This window comes from Mycteria americana, chromosome 2, assembly GCF_035582795.1.
Source record: "Mycteria americana isolate JAX WOST 10 ecotype Jacksonville Zoo and Gardens chromosome 2, USCA_MyAme_1.0, whole genome shotgun sequence".
NCBI lineage: Eukaryota > Metazoa > Chordata > Aves > Ciconiiformes > Ciconiidae > Mycteria > Mycteria americana.
The window spans coordinates 51,954,268-51,969,372 of NC_134366.1; the positions used below are offsets into that span (position 1 = coordinate 51,954,268).

Here is a 15,105-nt window from a genome sequence, read left to right on the forward strand (position 1 = left end):
TCCCTCCTCATGATTGGCAGTAACAGGGATATAGGAATCGGGGATTGCTCATGTCTACGTTTACCGAGGAAATAATTAGGAACACGCAGCTTTGAGAAACACAAGAATACACCGAGCATTCCTCCCAGTTCTCTGAGGCCAAACTCCCCTGTTGTTTATCCTTACATTAGTTCAAATAGGGACCATCTAGATTTCACAGTGACAAGCATTTTCTATAAAATGAAATTCATTGCTCACACAGCACAGCTCAAGAAAAGATGCCAGGTGTACTCACAATTCAGAGTAGGGAACCAACAGGAAACAGAAATTTAGTATTTTTAATAGTCCTCCTTTACTTACACTGAAGAAAAGTATCTTGTGAGTGATAAACTGCATATAATACATGCTATTATGTAGATCACGTTCCTAAAAACTACAGAGATCCTAAATGACAGTCTTTTTTATGACCTCTAATTTTATACTGATTCTATTGTAAGACCCAACAAAAAAAACCAGAAGAGCAGGTCAGCCTTCTCAGTTCTTGCTTTTCTTCCTCAGACCCCAGATACAATTTCTGCATTTATAATGAGCCAATGGCCTGGCAGTGCAAATTATCTGCCCCCCAGTAAATCATTAGCAGCCTCCACGTTTAGGTATACTTCAGCATCCTTTAGACATTTTCCCACTCACCTGGTGAAATTTGATTTGTGCTGGCCCAATACAGATTAGTGACAAGCACTTTTACTGCCAGCTTTGCTCAGGTTACTTAACATGGCAAAGTACCTCTTACCTAAACTGAAGCATCCACTGGCAGAGTTGCCCAGATGGAGGAAAAAATAAGTTTTCCAAAATAGCTACTGTTGAAATTATTTCACGCTACAGGGGAAAAGAGCTTTAAGAGACTGATTCTGTTCTTTTTGTGCCACTGATAACTTTTGATGTTGTGAAGTAAAAGACTAATTTACTTCACTTGTCTCATCTAAGTCAACTTTGGACTATCACAAGCAAGATGAGGTATAAACGAATAGCAATGTTTTGAAGGAGAAATAGCATCTTTTGTTAGACTTCTTTATATCATTTGAAAAAGCAGATCTCTCAAGGCTTACTCTCCTGGTGGAAGGAACTCTGAGATCAAATTTTTGAAACTATTAGCTCCAGTAAGAAAAGCCTTATCTCGGTCCCCCACAATTTGTTATCTAAAGCATTCAACTGAAAGCATTCTTTCTTCCTAGAGGGAGGAGAAAATTTTCCCAGAAAAACAAACAGAAACAGCCTTCATTACACACCAAAACCAGGCAGTAAACACATCTCCAACACCCAATCTTAGCTAGCTCTGCTACAGAAGTCCATAAATGAAACTTCACCATACAAAAGTAGGAAGGCTTAGAAGAGGAAGCAAGGTGCATGTTAACACTTGAAACTAAGCATCCAGTGGGATGGGTCATGCGTGATAAGCTATCCTATGTTATGCAGCCTACATGAGCATAGTACAAAAAGACCAAGAAAAACGTAAGTTATCCTTCTCCCATGCTTGTGAAATGTGTTTGCCAGCCACAAAATCACCTTCCTTCCAAATTTAAAACCCTCTTTTCAACACTTTTTCTGAAGCATTTAAAAAAAAAAAAAACAACTGCCTAAGAATAACAGGGTCACAAAATAAATGAAGAACTTCCTGTCCTTACAAGAACAGGAACTAGTATGTCATCAAAATTCAAAGTGACATTCCATCAATCATCTGCCTTATCTGTCTTCTGGATTGTATACTTTTGGGTGTGAATACTAAAGCATCCAAGAACATGCAGGTCTTTTGAAACTTTAAAGCATGGTTTACAAGGACAAATACCTTGATAAAAATGTTTCTCAAGTAGTATTTGAATTAGAGCTATGATCTCAAAGCCAAGGTCTGCACTGTTAAGAGGTCTGAACAAGCCATAGGAAAATATAAGGGAACGGGAGACCTGATACTTCCTAACACTCTCCCTGTGTCCACAAAAGCAAGTCTGATGTGAGACGAGACCCCTGGAAGTAGTTGCTGGGAAACAACTTTCTCTGAAGCAGTTGTCAAGAAGTGTAACATCAATGAGAAAACAGCTGCAAATGTAATACTGTTCCTGGGAATCCTACAAACCATCATATGGAAACTCAGCTGTTACAGGCCTCAACTTATGGGGAGACTGGCACAAAATGTAAAAAACAACCAATCGAAGAAAGAACAAAAATCCCACCACCAAAACCTGTGTCTTCCTAAGCTCCTCAAGGTACGAAGGAAAAGCTGTAAGAATAGTATTTGTTCACAATTACAAATCCCTGGTTCTCCATCCACTCCCGACACAAGGAGGTCAGGCAGCTGCTCTAATTTGCAGCAGCTATAGTACAGATCACTCCTAAGTGGGAGTAACGCATAAAGGATAAATCAAGGTAAACTTGCTGCCCTGCTCTCAATCCTGCACGTCCATCCACCATGAGAGGTGACAGGGGAACAGAGAATAAAGTTATGCAACCTGAAGAGTCTTTTCCTTAAGAATTAAACTGGTCTCCTTGACCTTTTGAAACATATTCACACATTCAACTGGAAAGAAGAAAAAAAAACCCAAAACCAATGTCAGTGATCTAGAACATGAAGTTTATCTTTCAACATGTTTTATCTGTGGTAACAAAGCGAGGAGGTTTAGGTTTGTGGATTTTCTTTTTCCTCAAATGTCTATTTCCTGACAGGTAACAGAAGCAGAAAATACTGCGTACATCTTAACAAAACAAAAAAAAAGAAAAAGAAAAAATTTCAGGATACCTTAAGTAAGCATTCCTCTCAAAAAAACCCAACATAACCAGTAGCAGAGTCTTAAAAGAGTCGGAGGCGTTAGGGGAAGCATAAACAGTCATTTTGTTTGTCAGAAAGTAACAGCAGCCACAAGGAAAACAGGGCCTGAGTGAGATAACTCCATTTTTTTATTTGCACAGCAACTATAAAGTTAAGACAGTAACTGTCACGATCCAGTCATATTCATGAGAAGCCAAAAAAAGGATGTCAGGGACCCGAAAGTTGTTAGAAGACAACACCCTCCCTCTCTTCTCCACCTGAAAACAGAGCTCTAAGTTTTAAGACAATGGTCCCCTAAATCCTAACAGACCACCGTAATGGTTACCTTAGCCTAAACTTTGGAGGAGAGCTGATACACGCAGTTCCTTCTCCATCCAAGGCTCTCCACAGCACAGAAACAAGACTGACTGCAGTAGGTTTCTGTTCTTTTCAACCAAGGCAGCAGCCAGCTCCATTCTCCAAAGATACTCCAAGTGTTTAGGAGATGCAGCAGAGTCAAACTGACTTGATCCTCCAAAAATGGAGGATTGTCTGGATGTATTTTTGTACAGTCTTTTGTACAGACTTTCCCGTTTCAGAACCAAGAGTAATCTTTTTCAATTTAGTTTAATAAACTTCAGGTTTTAATCTAGAAATATATACCAAAATAGCTACTCCTGAAATAATTCTCAAGTTCCCCAATGACAAGCTTCAATTTTAGCAGTACAAATACCATTGGAATTGCAAGCATTTAAATAAATCCATATACTAAGCTTCCAAATTGCACATAAAAATTCAGTTAATATGATACTTGTCCTTATATTAATGCTCATTTAACTTAATTTAAATCAATTCATTAATCAAATAATTCATTACATGAAAAATGGAATTCTGCTAGAGAAATGGCAGGTAGTTCCTGAAACTTGTCTTTTCAATTAAATAGCCTCCATTTTTTAACAGTTCATAGCGATGATCAGCGGTCCCCAAAATTACACAATTCTTGCTGCGTTATGATAGATATTATGATGGATTTGTAAGAAATCACTATGAGAGTCTTAAACCTGTACAATGGTGTCATTACCAACTGAAGTTAACAGCAATACTCAAAACTCACTATCACTACAGGCACCATGTTTTTATATACTTGGGGGCGGGGGGGGGGATGGGGATGGTATCTGACACATCTGACAATAATTATTATCAATTGAATTGAATTTTGTGTTTATAGGCAGTTTCTTATTGTATGAGAAGACATTAGAACAGCAATCAGAAAAAGTGGGTTTCAAGATTTTAAGGAAACTTTGAAAACTATTTAAAACCATGTGAATCTGCAGAGAAATTTTGTCCAGTTAGCTTCCTTTTAAAAAAACTACAGTTACTAGTCAATTGACATGAGCAGTTTTCTTAATAAGAATAAACACAGGAGTAATGCCATATATTCTACTTCAGGACATTGACTGATCATCAACCCGAAGAAGCATCAACTACATTACATACAACCCCAATATGTAACAGGGTTATGTGCAGGTCTTCCTAACAAAATGCAGGGGCATATAGCTTGGAGAGCTCTCCCAGCATTCTCCTCTAGACAATATTCCTTTTTCTTCTATCATCTTTTTTCATAAGGAAGTGACAAGTAATTAGCTTCTACTGGCACGCAGAACAGTGACAGAGTAATATCTTCACTCTTCACGCTACGCTACTTCGCTTAGTTTTCCCTTCTCACATCACTTAACAGGCCATGATCTCCCTAAAGCAGAAATCTAAGCAATACATAAAGTAACTAACGTACCTGCTGAAATCACTCTGAATCCAGCAAACACTAATTACAATTAGGTGATCCCTTTAACTATATATGTTCAAAGATTAAAGTTACAAATAATATTAGTGTGTGTTCCAAACACACTTGCATCTGACCACAAATATAAAGTGTGCAACAAAATTTGAGACTAACGTATAGCTTAGCTTGTGCAGTATTACTTTTTAAAAGCTGTTTTGAACCGCTACAGCTCTTTTTGTGTGGTAATCCAAGATATCCTAATAGGCAGACATATGTAACTAAAAAATCACTTAGGATTGCCACCCACCATAAAAGGATGATACAAGCAGAAGAAACAATCTACACAACGACAATAAAGATGAAAATTCTTAAAGTTTCAAGAAACCAAGTAGTGTGCATTACGGGGAGAAGAAATGAAGTCTACAAAAAGAAAAGGTAATCTTTACAAAGCCATCCCAGCCAAAACTCAAGACTTCTAATCATAAGAAATCCTAGAAAGAAATGGATCATGATAGAGAAGGAAGAACGGTTCTTGAACAGGACTGTACGCGTTATCCATTGCTGTTTGTATGAGGAAAAGATAACCAGAAACCAAATGCTGAGAAGCCATCCAGGTAACTGCCATACAGTTGCCCACAAAAACTGGCACACCGCTTCGCGGGATGAATGTCCGCTTAACAAAGATGGAAGCAGGACAGAAGTGGAATAAAATCCAGACAAACTGAATATAAAATCAGGAGTATTCTCATGAAGAGAGGTGAATCACCTTGTTCTCTGAACTGGCAAGTTCTCAGAATTATTTTTAACTAACAAAAAAGAAAAAAGAATCAAACCCCACACAAAACAAAAACCCCATCAAATACATATCCCACCATAAACCTGCTGAGCTCACAGTCCCAAATACTAGCATTTTATCCTCATTTCTATTCACCTGAAACCCCTATTTATAACTTCGAACAAAGATACTGCAGCTCCAACACTTCACGTGGGAAGTACTGCCTTAAAATACACATAATACCTGAAACTTGTGGCGGCCTCCAAGTTTCAGGTAATCCTGAGAGAGAACACATCTTCCATACAGGCTAGTCCATCAAAACCATCAAACGCCAGTGTTTTACTTCTCCAGACCCTCAAAACACTGACTAATCCTGTCGAAAACCTTAGACTAAAATGTCTCCCAGTGTCTCCAAAGCAGTTTCCCTTTTTCACGCTAGTAAGTCACTCAGGAATCCACACGCTCTGCCCATAACTGAGATTAAACTGTACTTGTTTGAAATAAGTACATTTTATCTTAACTTTGAAAAAGCACACCCAAACACTTTTACTGTAAAACATGGAAAACAATCAAAAGGTAAAGAAACTGACAAGTTGATTAAGAATAGAAAGCTACATGGCAGGAAAAGGAAAAAAAAAAGAAAACGTCACTAAAGACACATATTACACGGAAACACGAAAGAATAAGCAGACCGATTTAAGTACAAACATACTACTGTCCTATTAACTACCACATTTACTTGCTCAACAAAGAACATTTTTTAAACATTAGAGAAAACAGCTATTGTTTATCATGAACCAGAATTATATTCGCCGAGTAGAAGGTGATCGTCTTCTGAAACACGCGGTCCAGTTACACGGCCAAAGGCCAGAGAAACGTCATTTTTACGGCAGAAATTATACACACAGGGCAAAAGCATCCCAGCCTACGCAGCAGCCCACCCCTTCAGAAAGGCCATCTGCCAGCAAAAGGCGAGGGCAGGGCGGCAGACCCGCCGGGGCAGCCCCTTTACGCCATGCGAAGCACACGGCAGCCGGTACCGGGGAAGAGGCGGCGGCAGCGGCTATCAGCAGACACCGGGCCGGCCTCCGCCACGTGCCCGTTCCTCGGGAAGAGCCTCCGGGAGCCGGAGGAATTAAAAAAAAAAAAAAAAAAAAAAAAAAAAAAAAAGAGGGAAGAAGGGGGGGAAGTCCCAGCTCCTTCCCGCGCTCCCTGCCCTGCGGCACGGGCAGGGCACGGCGGCCCGAGGAGGCCGGTCGGGACGCGGCACCCACCGCTCCCCCCCGGGCGAGGAGTTACCTCATGCTGTAGGCACCGGCTCCCAGCTCCTGCCCGATGCCGGAGAGGCTGGCGTCGAAGTCATGCACCAGCCCAGACTCGATCACTTCATCCATCTTCAGCACCCACGCCATCTTCCACCGCCCCCCGCGCTCCCGCGGGAGGAGCCGGACGGGGAGGAGCCGCTCAGCCCCGGAGCCGCCGCCGCCGCTCCGCCGGGAGGCGGCGTCTCGGCGGGCGGCGCCGGGAGAGAGTGAGGGGCTGGAGAAGGAAGGGGGGAAGCGTGTGCAGGGCGAGGGGGAAGGGGGAGTCCGCGTTCAGCCCCGGGGGGGCCCTTTCCCCGCGGCGCGACCAGGGCGCGGGGTCGCTCTCAGCATCCTGCGCTCGCCCGGCCGCCGCGGGGGGCTGGGGACCGGGCGGCCGCCTCCTCCTCCGCCGCCGCGCCCTTCCCCGCCGCCTCCGACCGGACGCTGCCCAGGGTCGCCGCTGCTTCTGCCACCGCCCGAGCTCCGACCCAGCCCAGCGGCGCCTCCCGCCGCATCATTCACAGGGGGGAGGCTGCGGCGGCAGCAGCGCGGGCACCCGCCGCCAGCTACGGCCCCGCCGGGGAGCCGCCGCCGCCGCCCGCCTCGCGCGGCTGTAACGGCCGCCCCTGGGGGGCTCCCCGCCCCCCCACTGCCGCCGCGGAGCCGCGCGCCGCTCCGGCGTGCCCCAGCTCGCGCGCAGCGCCGCCGCTCACGCCAACATGGCGACTACTTCCACCCCCGAGTGCCTGCCGGGGCAGGGCCTTCCCGCGTTTGCGGCCGCCGATTGGCTGACCTCCGCCGAAGGGCCCAATCAGAGGAGGGCGGGGAGGAGTGAGGGGGAGGCCCAGCCAATGAGTGGGCACTTCCTCACGCCAGGCGACGTCACCGGGTGACAGGCCCCGGAGCCCCGCCCCAGGGCCGGAGGCCCCGTCGTGCACCGCTGCGGCGCGCTTCCTTCCTCCCCCCCGCCTCCGCGGCAGCGCGGCATGCTGGGAGCGCCCTCCCCGGAAACGGAAGGGCGGGAGGCGGACAGGAAGTGGCGCCAGGGTCCGGCGAGCCCCCGGTGGGGTGGGGCGGCGGCTCCTCCGCCGCGGGCTGGGCTGCGCAGGGGCCCGAAACGGCCCGCTTTCTGCCCCCGCCTCCGGCGCTGTAACCGCTGGGCCGGGGCGGTTGCCCCAGCGCTACCCGCCTCCCTCCTCGAGAGCAGTCACGGCAGCCGGAGCTTGTATCACGAGCCGCGTGCTTTGCCGCGACCTCCTGGGCACACGCTCGGAGGCAGAGCGGGGGCTGCCGACCCCGCCTTGCCCTGCGCCGGGCAGGCGGCGATGCCTGGGAGCGCTTCAGGCACGGGGGAGGCCGAGGCCAGGGCTGTCGGCAAGGAGTAGCGCCAGCCTTCCCCTCTCCTTCAGTCTGGCCAATTTTTTACATCGCAGTAAGTCGTCTCCCTATTCTCGGAAGAGAGTAAAGGTAATAGAAAGGAAAGTGGCTCACGTTGTCCGCCTTGTTTCGACCTACGTTTTCCAAAGAACACAGAGGAGCCTGCCCTAAAGAACCCAAACCCTGTTGCAGTCTAAGAGACCAATTAACAATCTTCAACACTACAGGAAGATAGATAAAGCAGTACCTGCAAGGCAGAAAAATACTTCACGTTTTATGTCTAGTACATTACCTAACAGATGCTACAAATACAGTACTTAATGTGAGGAATGAAATCCCAACACCTCAGCATCCTGGACTCAAAGTCTCCAGCTTGTTAAAACAAAAGTTCACAAATGTGAAGGCTCACGTGGCACGTGCAGGCAGGACTAACTCAGAAACGAGTGGAGCTCAGAGGAACATACTCTCAGGCCAGAGCCCTTTTATCACCTAATTGCTAGAAGAAAGCTGCTGTCAATGGACATACAGCAATAGCTGTATATAGCTAATGTAATAGCTAAACTGCATCTGCCTGTGGTAAGGTGAAAAGTGCACTACCTAGAAAGAATTTTCTTTGCTTAGTATTCATTTCCTCGGTTTCCTTCTGGCCTTTGACTTGTTTCTTGGCCCATTTTATAGCAACTTAAGTCCATTTTGTAGGCTTTGAGATGCATTAAGACTCCCTTTCTCTCCTTTAACAGGCTGAACCAAGTTAAATCCAGATGTATTCAAGCAGCATCAAATTTGTCTTTCTGGAATATGAATTTATATTTTTGTAAAAATTACTAAAGTAGCTTGATTTTATGCTGTTACTAAAAATCAATTATTTTATATTCTCCACAGACAGGATCCAAGAGGCAGCTAAACTTTTAATACATAATTTTTACTGGTTATAATGGCCTGGCAGTTGGAGAAGCCTAGGAGGGACGCAAGGAAGAACTGGAACTGCCCATGGTTTAGATTTTAATCCTGTCCCCTCTGGTCATAAAATACTTAGTCCAGTGAGGGGGTGCTCATAGGGTAAGTAACCCACGACTTCATGTAAAGAAGCGTTCTCAAAAAACCTCAAATGTTAATCATTCAGAGGATTGTTAAATAATTTTATAAGAAGTTTCATTAAAATGATACACCCAGTGAGCAAACTACAGAAAAGTGTTGAGAATGTAAAACGTATTTTGATCATATAGTTACATGCTTTAAGTACAATTGCACAAGTTTTTCAAAGGATACAAATCAGGAAGGCCCTAACTTCATTAATGATTAACAAAATACTAGCTGCTGTTCAAAATGTACATATGACCTCCTCAAAGCTAAAGAGAAGCACACAGACCATGATTTATGATTTTTAAGGGCAATTTGTAAGTTAAGATTGGACTGCCAGTTTCTCCAGAAAATGGTACTGGTATTTTTGCTGCTGTAATTCATGTAAGAGTTTTCTGCCTGTCTGTGGACAGATGAACAATTCATCTGCATATTCATCTGCATAAAAAAGGGGAATTTATGAAGAGGGCATGGGCTTATGGCCAAGTCACTAGCATAGGCACTAGCTACCAAGTTACAGCTTTTAGTGAGAAGAATTGAAATTACCACAGGCAAAATACTTCTTTTAAGCCTGACAAGATGACAACAATACCCTGAATTCATTAATTTATTATTGTGACAGAACTATTTGTTAGCACTTCTGAAGATGGATAACAACCCACATGATGGCATTAATTTCAGTGACTGTTATGGGATGTTTATGGTCCAGTTAATAAATTAGCAGGCTTTATTCAGCATAAAACAGTAGTGGCTACAAATTCAGCTTAAACTCCTATCATTGTAGAATTACAGAGCTTTAATTGAGAGCTCAAACCTTACCCTAAGTGAACATTTGTAGACCTAAAGTGGACTTTATACAAATAAGGTAGCATAAATAACACTAAAAAACACTTTTGTAAGTGATACAAAAGAAAGTGATGATTTGTGGAAAACTAAGGAGTGCACTTTCTACTTCTGACAGAGATAAGTTAAGACAGGATCCAAGACCAGAGAAGCCAGATACAGTTTGATTTATGCATAGCAAAACTGGTTTATCTGCTTACTATACTTACTTTAACATAGCTACATAGCAGTTACAAGATCATAAATTGATGATTTTTACACCGGGAATTGTTTTCTTCTGACATAAATTCCAACCTCTGCTGAGGGTATCTTGAGTGGATACAGTAAGACCCATCCTCTTGCGGCTCAGTCTTTAAAAGTTGGGTAAAGCTTCTCCATGATAAGCAAACTGACTGTTAGCATTTCTGAAGATGTTATCTTTAGCTATTTTAGGACACAAAATATCTTTTTCTATTAAATTACAAATGTTACAGGGCATAGCTTTTTCTTTAGCATTATTTGTATCCCTGGCTAATTTACAACAAGTTTTCTGTAGAGGTTTGTGGTGTGTGTTTGTTTTTTGTTGTTTTTAAAGTACAGACCTGTGATGTGTTTGCTTTCTTTGGGGCAGGTTCCTTGATCAGTCCCGTTCTCAGATCATCTGCTGAGGATCAGCAGTGCACACAAACACCGCTTTCCAGCCAGATCTAGCCAACTCCGATGTATGGCATTGCAGCTTCAGTGCAAATCAGCTCAAGTGCTCAACTTAAATCTCTAGTTTTTGTAATTATGATGCAATGTTCTTGACTCTTGCCAGAAGAGTTTAAAAATATCTTTAGGCAGATAAAGATAAAAATATCTTTAGTGATTACAAACAGAACCCTTGAAAACAAAAATTTTTCAATTCTATTTTTCAGCTTTTAAACTAGCCTTGTGATTTTTTTTGATGCCTACAGTTGACGTTCTGCATATTGTAGTATGAATGGTAGCTGCTCCCATAGCTTTTTTTATTTTTAATCCTAATTTTTCTGTTAGTCTTCCCATAATTTAACTTTCGGGATGATTTGTTACTAAACATATATTGGCCTTACACTCAGGGAGAGTAGAGTCAAATTCAAGCTATTTTAAAGACTAAGCAAATAAAGAATACTGATTTCTATTACAAAAGTAAAGTTGTTCTTATCCTTTATGAGCAACAAACAGTCTTGACTGGAAAAATTGTCACACTTTTGATGCTGTCTGTATTCTACGGAAAACTAGAGTGGGTTTAACCACATAGGAACCATTGAAAATCCACATACTATGCACATATGGTATATTTTTTATGCTCTTTTCCTAATAAAATTCCTGTTCTGCAACATAGACAATATAAGCCCCATGCAGTTAGGGCTTATAAGCCTAGGCAAGGCACATGAGCCTGTTTTGAGAATGAGATTACAGAATTTGTGCTTAAATTCTAAGTATTTGCTTATCAGTAAGGCTGAGAGCAGAGGCTACAAGGACAGAGAAGACTCAGTACACTTTATAGAATGAAACTACTTTCCTCCTGGCGCTCTCCCACGCTTTGCCTACATGAAAAACATTCAAAGCTTTCTACCTGCCTGGTAGAATTGTCTAAAACAGGAGTTAAGCATTTTGAGATCTCAAATTGCTTCTCTAACTCTCTGAGCAGGTCAAATCCACAAGCCTAACTTATCAGAGATGACATTCCCTGTGGCCCTAGGACTCCGTTTCTGCATACCCCCGTCACCAGACCCAACAACTGGAATTGGAGACTTGATGTAACAGAGAGCAAGGGCATGCCGTGGGAGCCTGATTTTGCAAATATATCTGCATAAATATGTTCTAAGTACAGTTTTACTGGGATGTGGGAGAAGGGATCCCGGGACACTCCTTTCTGCATCTGCTCTTCACTAATCTTGGCTGGCATCCTCCCCTGAAGTCAATTGCTGTTTCTCTGTAAGCCTTACTGATGTCCAGATGTGGGACTGAAGTGTGGTGCTTCACTAAGGGTGAAGCACTAAGGACGGAGCCAAGCAACTTGATGATTATGACCAGACTGAAGCCTAGTGCCTGAACTGGTTTGTATCCTTTCTGCTTACAGTAATCGGCCTTGGGGCCAATCTTGTTAGCTCCTGTACACAACCCTTAATTTATGGAAGTGTCTCCCCTACATTGTATTTCAATACCAAAACACAGATGCATGCTGCCATCCAAACCTAAAGGCAGTTGCTCAAAAGTGTGTGGGAAGAGTAACTTCAGAGGGACTTGAATAGCAGATTTTTAGATTAGGGTGGGGAAACAGAAGCAAATACAGGGAAGCAATGAAGAAAGACAAGGACATGGTGAAAACGGGCCCCGAGAAAAGCTAGGAGGGGACGCACCTCCTCCAGGCTGAACAGAGGCTGAAGAAGGGGGGACTGGAGGTGAGACTGGACATCCTCACTTTCCCTTGCTGTTTGGCTCCTTTTGTGCTGGGAACCGTGCATGTCACTTGTAAACAGGATTGCATCAGGGAACTCCAGCACCCATTCTTCATTTCTGGTTTACTGCTTGAGTCAATAGTAACAGCGCTGTGTTTGCTACGTATTTGTTAGCCAATCTAAATTTCAAATCACCCTGACCTTTGTATTGAAATGGATTGATTTCATAAAACTCCACTGCAGTTCATTAGTTTCACACTTTGGAACCCAAATATAGCCTCAATTCCTTTGGTTTTTTTAAACCTAAATCTTGACACATTTCTAATAAAAACACGCTACTCAACAATTCTACAAGAGCAGAAGTAATGTTGTGATACAGCAATAGGTATGAGACTACCAACACACAAAAAGCCATGTCAAGGTAGATGATTAAACACTATCATGTTTACATACATTGTATTTAGCCAAAAAGTAATAAGCTAAAGTTTAATACCGAGAGTGAACCACATTATAAATTGAAACTCAATTAACATCAAGATTATCTGGAATCTATGAGCCTAGCTCTTGTCAAAGCATAATCATTTTTAATTATAAGAAAGATTTGAATACTGTACACAAATAATATTTTAGTCATGAAGAGGTAAAGTAGGTTCATAGCTCACACGAATATGCTGATGCAATAAGCTATATATTGCGTCAGAATTTAAATGCAAAGCGTTTAGCCAGTGTGCCTGGACTGATACAACAAGCAGCCCATAGTCCTGATCCTGCAGATCAGCTGAGCTTCAGCAGATAATCAAAGCAGATGTGAAACATCAAGGTATTTATAAGTCTCTATTACTTCATATAAACAGAGTTTTATACACAGACTGCAAATGTAATTTGAAAAAGAAACAAAAAATTAACACATCTGTGGATATCATATTAAGCAGTAAAACATTCCTGTCACTGTTACTAGCACACATGTATGGTGGCATGGTTTGTGAAAATTGTGGAGCTATAGTAAAGTAAATCTCCACCGTGTTGACTGTACTGCTCAAACTATTCTCAAAGAGTCTATGATCACCTGCTCTATTTGAAGGCTTGAACTTCTGAATTAGCAAAGGCTGTGCAGTCTGCATCCTTGTGTGTTACAGCATTATAATTATTATTTAAAATCCCCCCCGTTCCTTTCTTACCGCAGGTAGCTGCTGTTACTGGTGGGATACTGGTGATGGTGATAATGTTCAGGCTGGCTGTGCCAGAAAAGCATTTTGGGATGAGATGAAGCGTTGTGCTCAGCTAAGAGATGGTCACTGCAGTGATGGGAGAGAGGAAAGAGAAAACAAACACATTCAGATTAAAGTTGCAGTTGGGTTCCTCTCACGCCTTCATCTTTGCCCGTATCACTCTCTCCAGAAGAGGCAGGTAGCTGAAGGCTTGGCTGGTTCCCACCTACTCTCCTGCTCCCCAGCCTTGCTGCGCTGTTAGCTGCTGCCCAGCTGCAAGGCTTCATTACTAGCTGATGTGACATCAAGTGCAGCTCAGACCTCACCAGCATCCCCGTTCATCTCCTTCCCTCCCTCCACACTGTCCGAGCATCACTGAGCAGAATTGCTGCGTTCCAGAGCCAGGAGAAAGAGCAATTTGACAGCACTTCAGCCTCAGAGAGGCATACAGCTCCCTCTTTACACAGTCCACTCGAGTACTTGGACACTATAACCCGCACAGGCATGACTGACTGAAAAGAAAAAAGGTGGAATATACAATGATAGCTTTAAGGCAAGCAAGATGCCTTCTCAGTAGTGTTTAGACTGTATCCCTTTTGCCTGTTCATTCTGTACAAGTTCAAGTGGCAGGCTACTACAGACTACAACTTTATAGTTACCTTCTTCCCATTAAAAAAGATTTAAAAAAACCCAGTGAAAACACTGTCAAACTGCAGGAAAAATATTTACTCCAACACCCACCCACCCCATCCCTCAAACACTCACTTTGGGGAAAAATAATATTCAGATGCAAACCAGCTGCTTGGCTCACTCGTGTCTCAGTGCCATTTGCTTGCCTGGGTTTGCAACATCTACTTTAAAACACGCAAAATAGTGCTGGTCGACCTGGCTGAGGCCTTGACGCTCAGAAATAAAAGGGGGCACACATCCAAAAACCTCATCTGAAAATACTTACCTGCAGAGGGCACCCATTCTGCTTGAAATAGGAAGGACTACGACAAGTAGTAGTAGTTCGCTGGGTTTTTTTTTGTTTTGGTTTTTTTTTTTTTAAATATCACCCCCACACAAGCACACATTGCTTGTTCCTTGCAGTTAATGCTATAAAAAGATACTTTTAAAAGGTAATGCAATATTGTGACAACACTCAGGCTATGAAAATCACAATATCAAAGAGCAAGGTTCTGGAAAACAAAAATGAATTCTTTCTTATTAGAGTGACAGTAATATCCAGCAGTCAAAAAAACTTCAAATAAACAACATTGTTGGTTGGGGTTTTTTTCATAGCATGAGGCAGTTCTCCTTTAACTTACTGTTCTTATTCAACATCAAACACCACAAACAAAAAGCAAAGGCCAGAATAATAAAAGAGGAGGAACTGTAAATATTGGAAGAGAAAGAAACACCCACATGTAACGCTGTCCAGAAAAGCAGACAGGAATTGGGATTGCTGGCTTAGTGATTCCAAGAGGTTATTCTCTTCCAAGAGACACTTAGGTACCTCAAGGAGGGCTGTCGTAACGCAGACCTGCTTGTGTACACAAATTGATCTTTGCTCCAGCA

General features: G+C 43.0%; 1 protein-coding gene across 3 annotated transcripts in view; it reads right to left on the reverse strand.

Annotated features, from left to right (window-relative positions):
- Positions 1–7,384, reverse strand: part of UBP1 (upstream binding protein 1) — a 42,296-nt gene extending 34,912 nt beyond the window's left edge. Inside the window, exon 1 of one of the 3 annotated variants that reach the window (XM_075493396.1) lies at positions 6,631–7,384. In XM_075493396.1, the coding sequence (XP_075349511.1) occupies positions 6,631–6,743 (113 nt within the window). In that variant the 5' untranslated portion in view covers positions 6,744–7,384. The remainder of the gene's footprint in view (positions 1–6,630) is intronic. The other 2 variants (XM_075493395.1, XM_075493397.1) reach the window with 2 other exon arrangements.
- Positions 7,385–15,105: the final 7,721 nt, after the last annotated feature.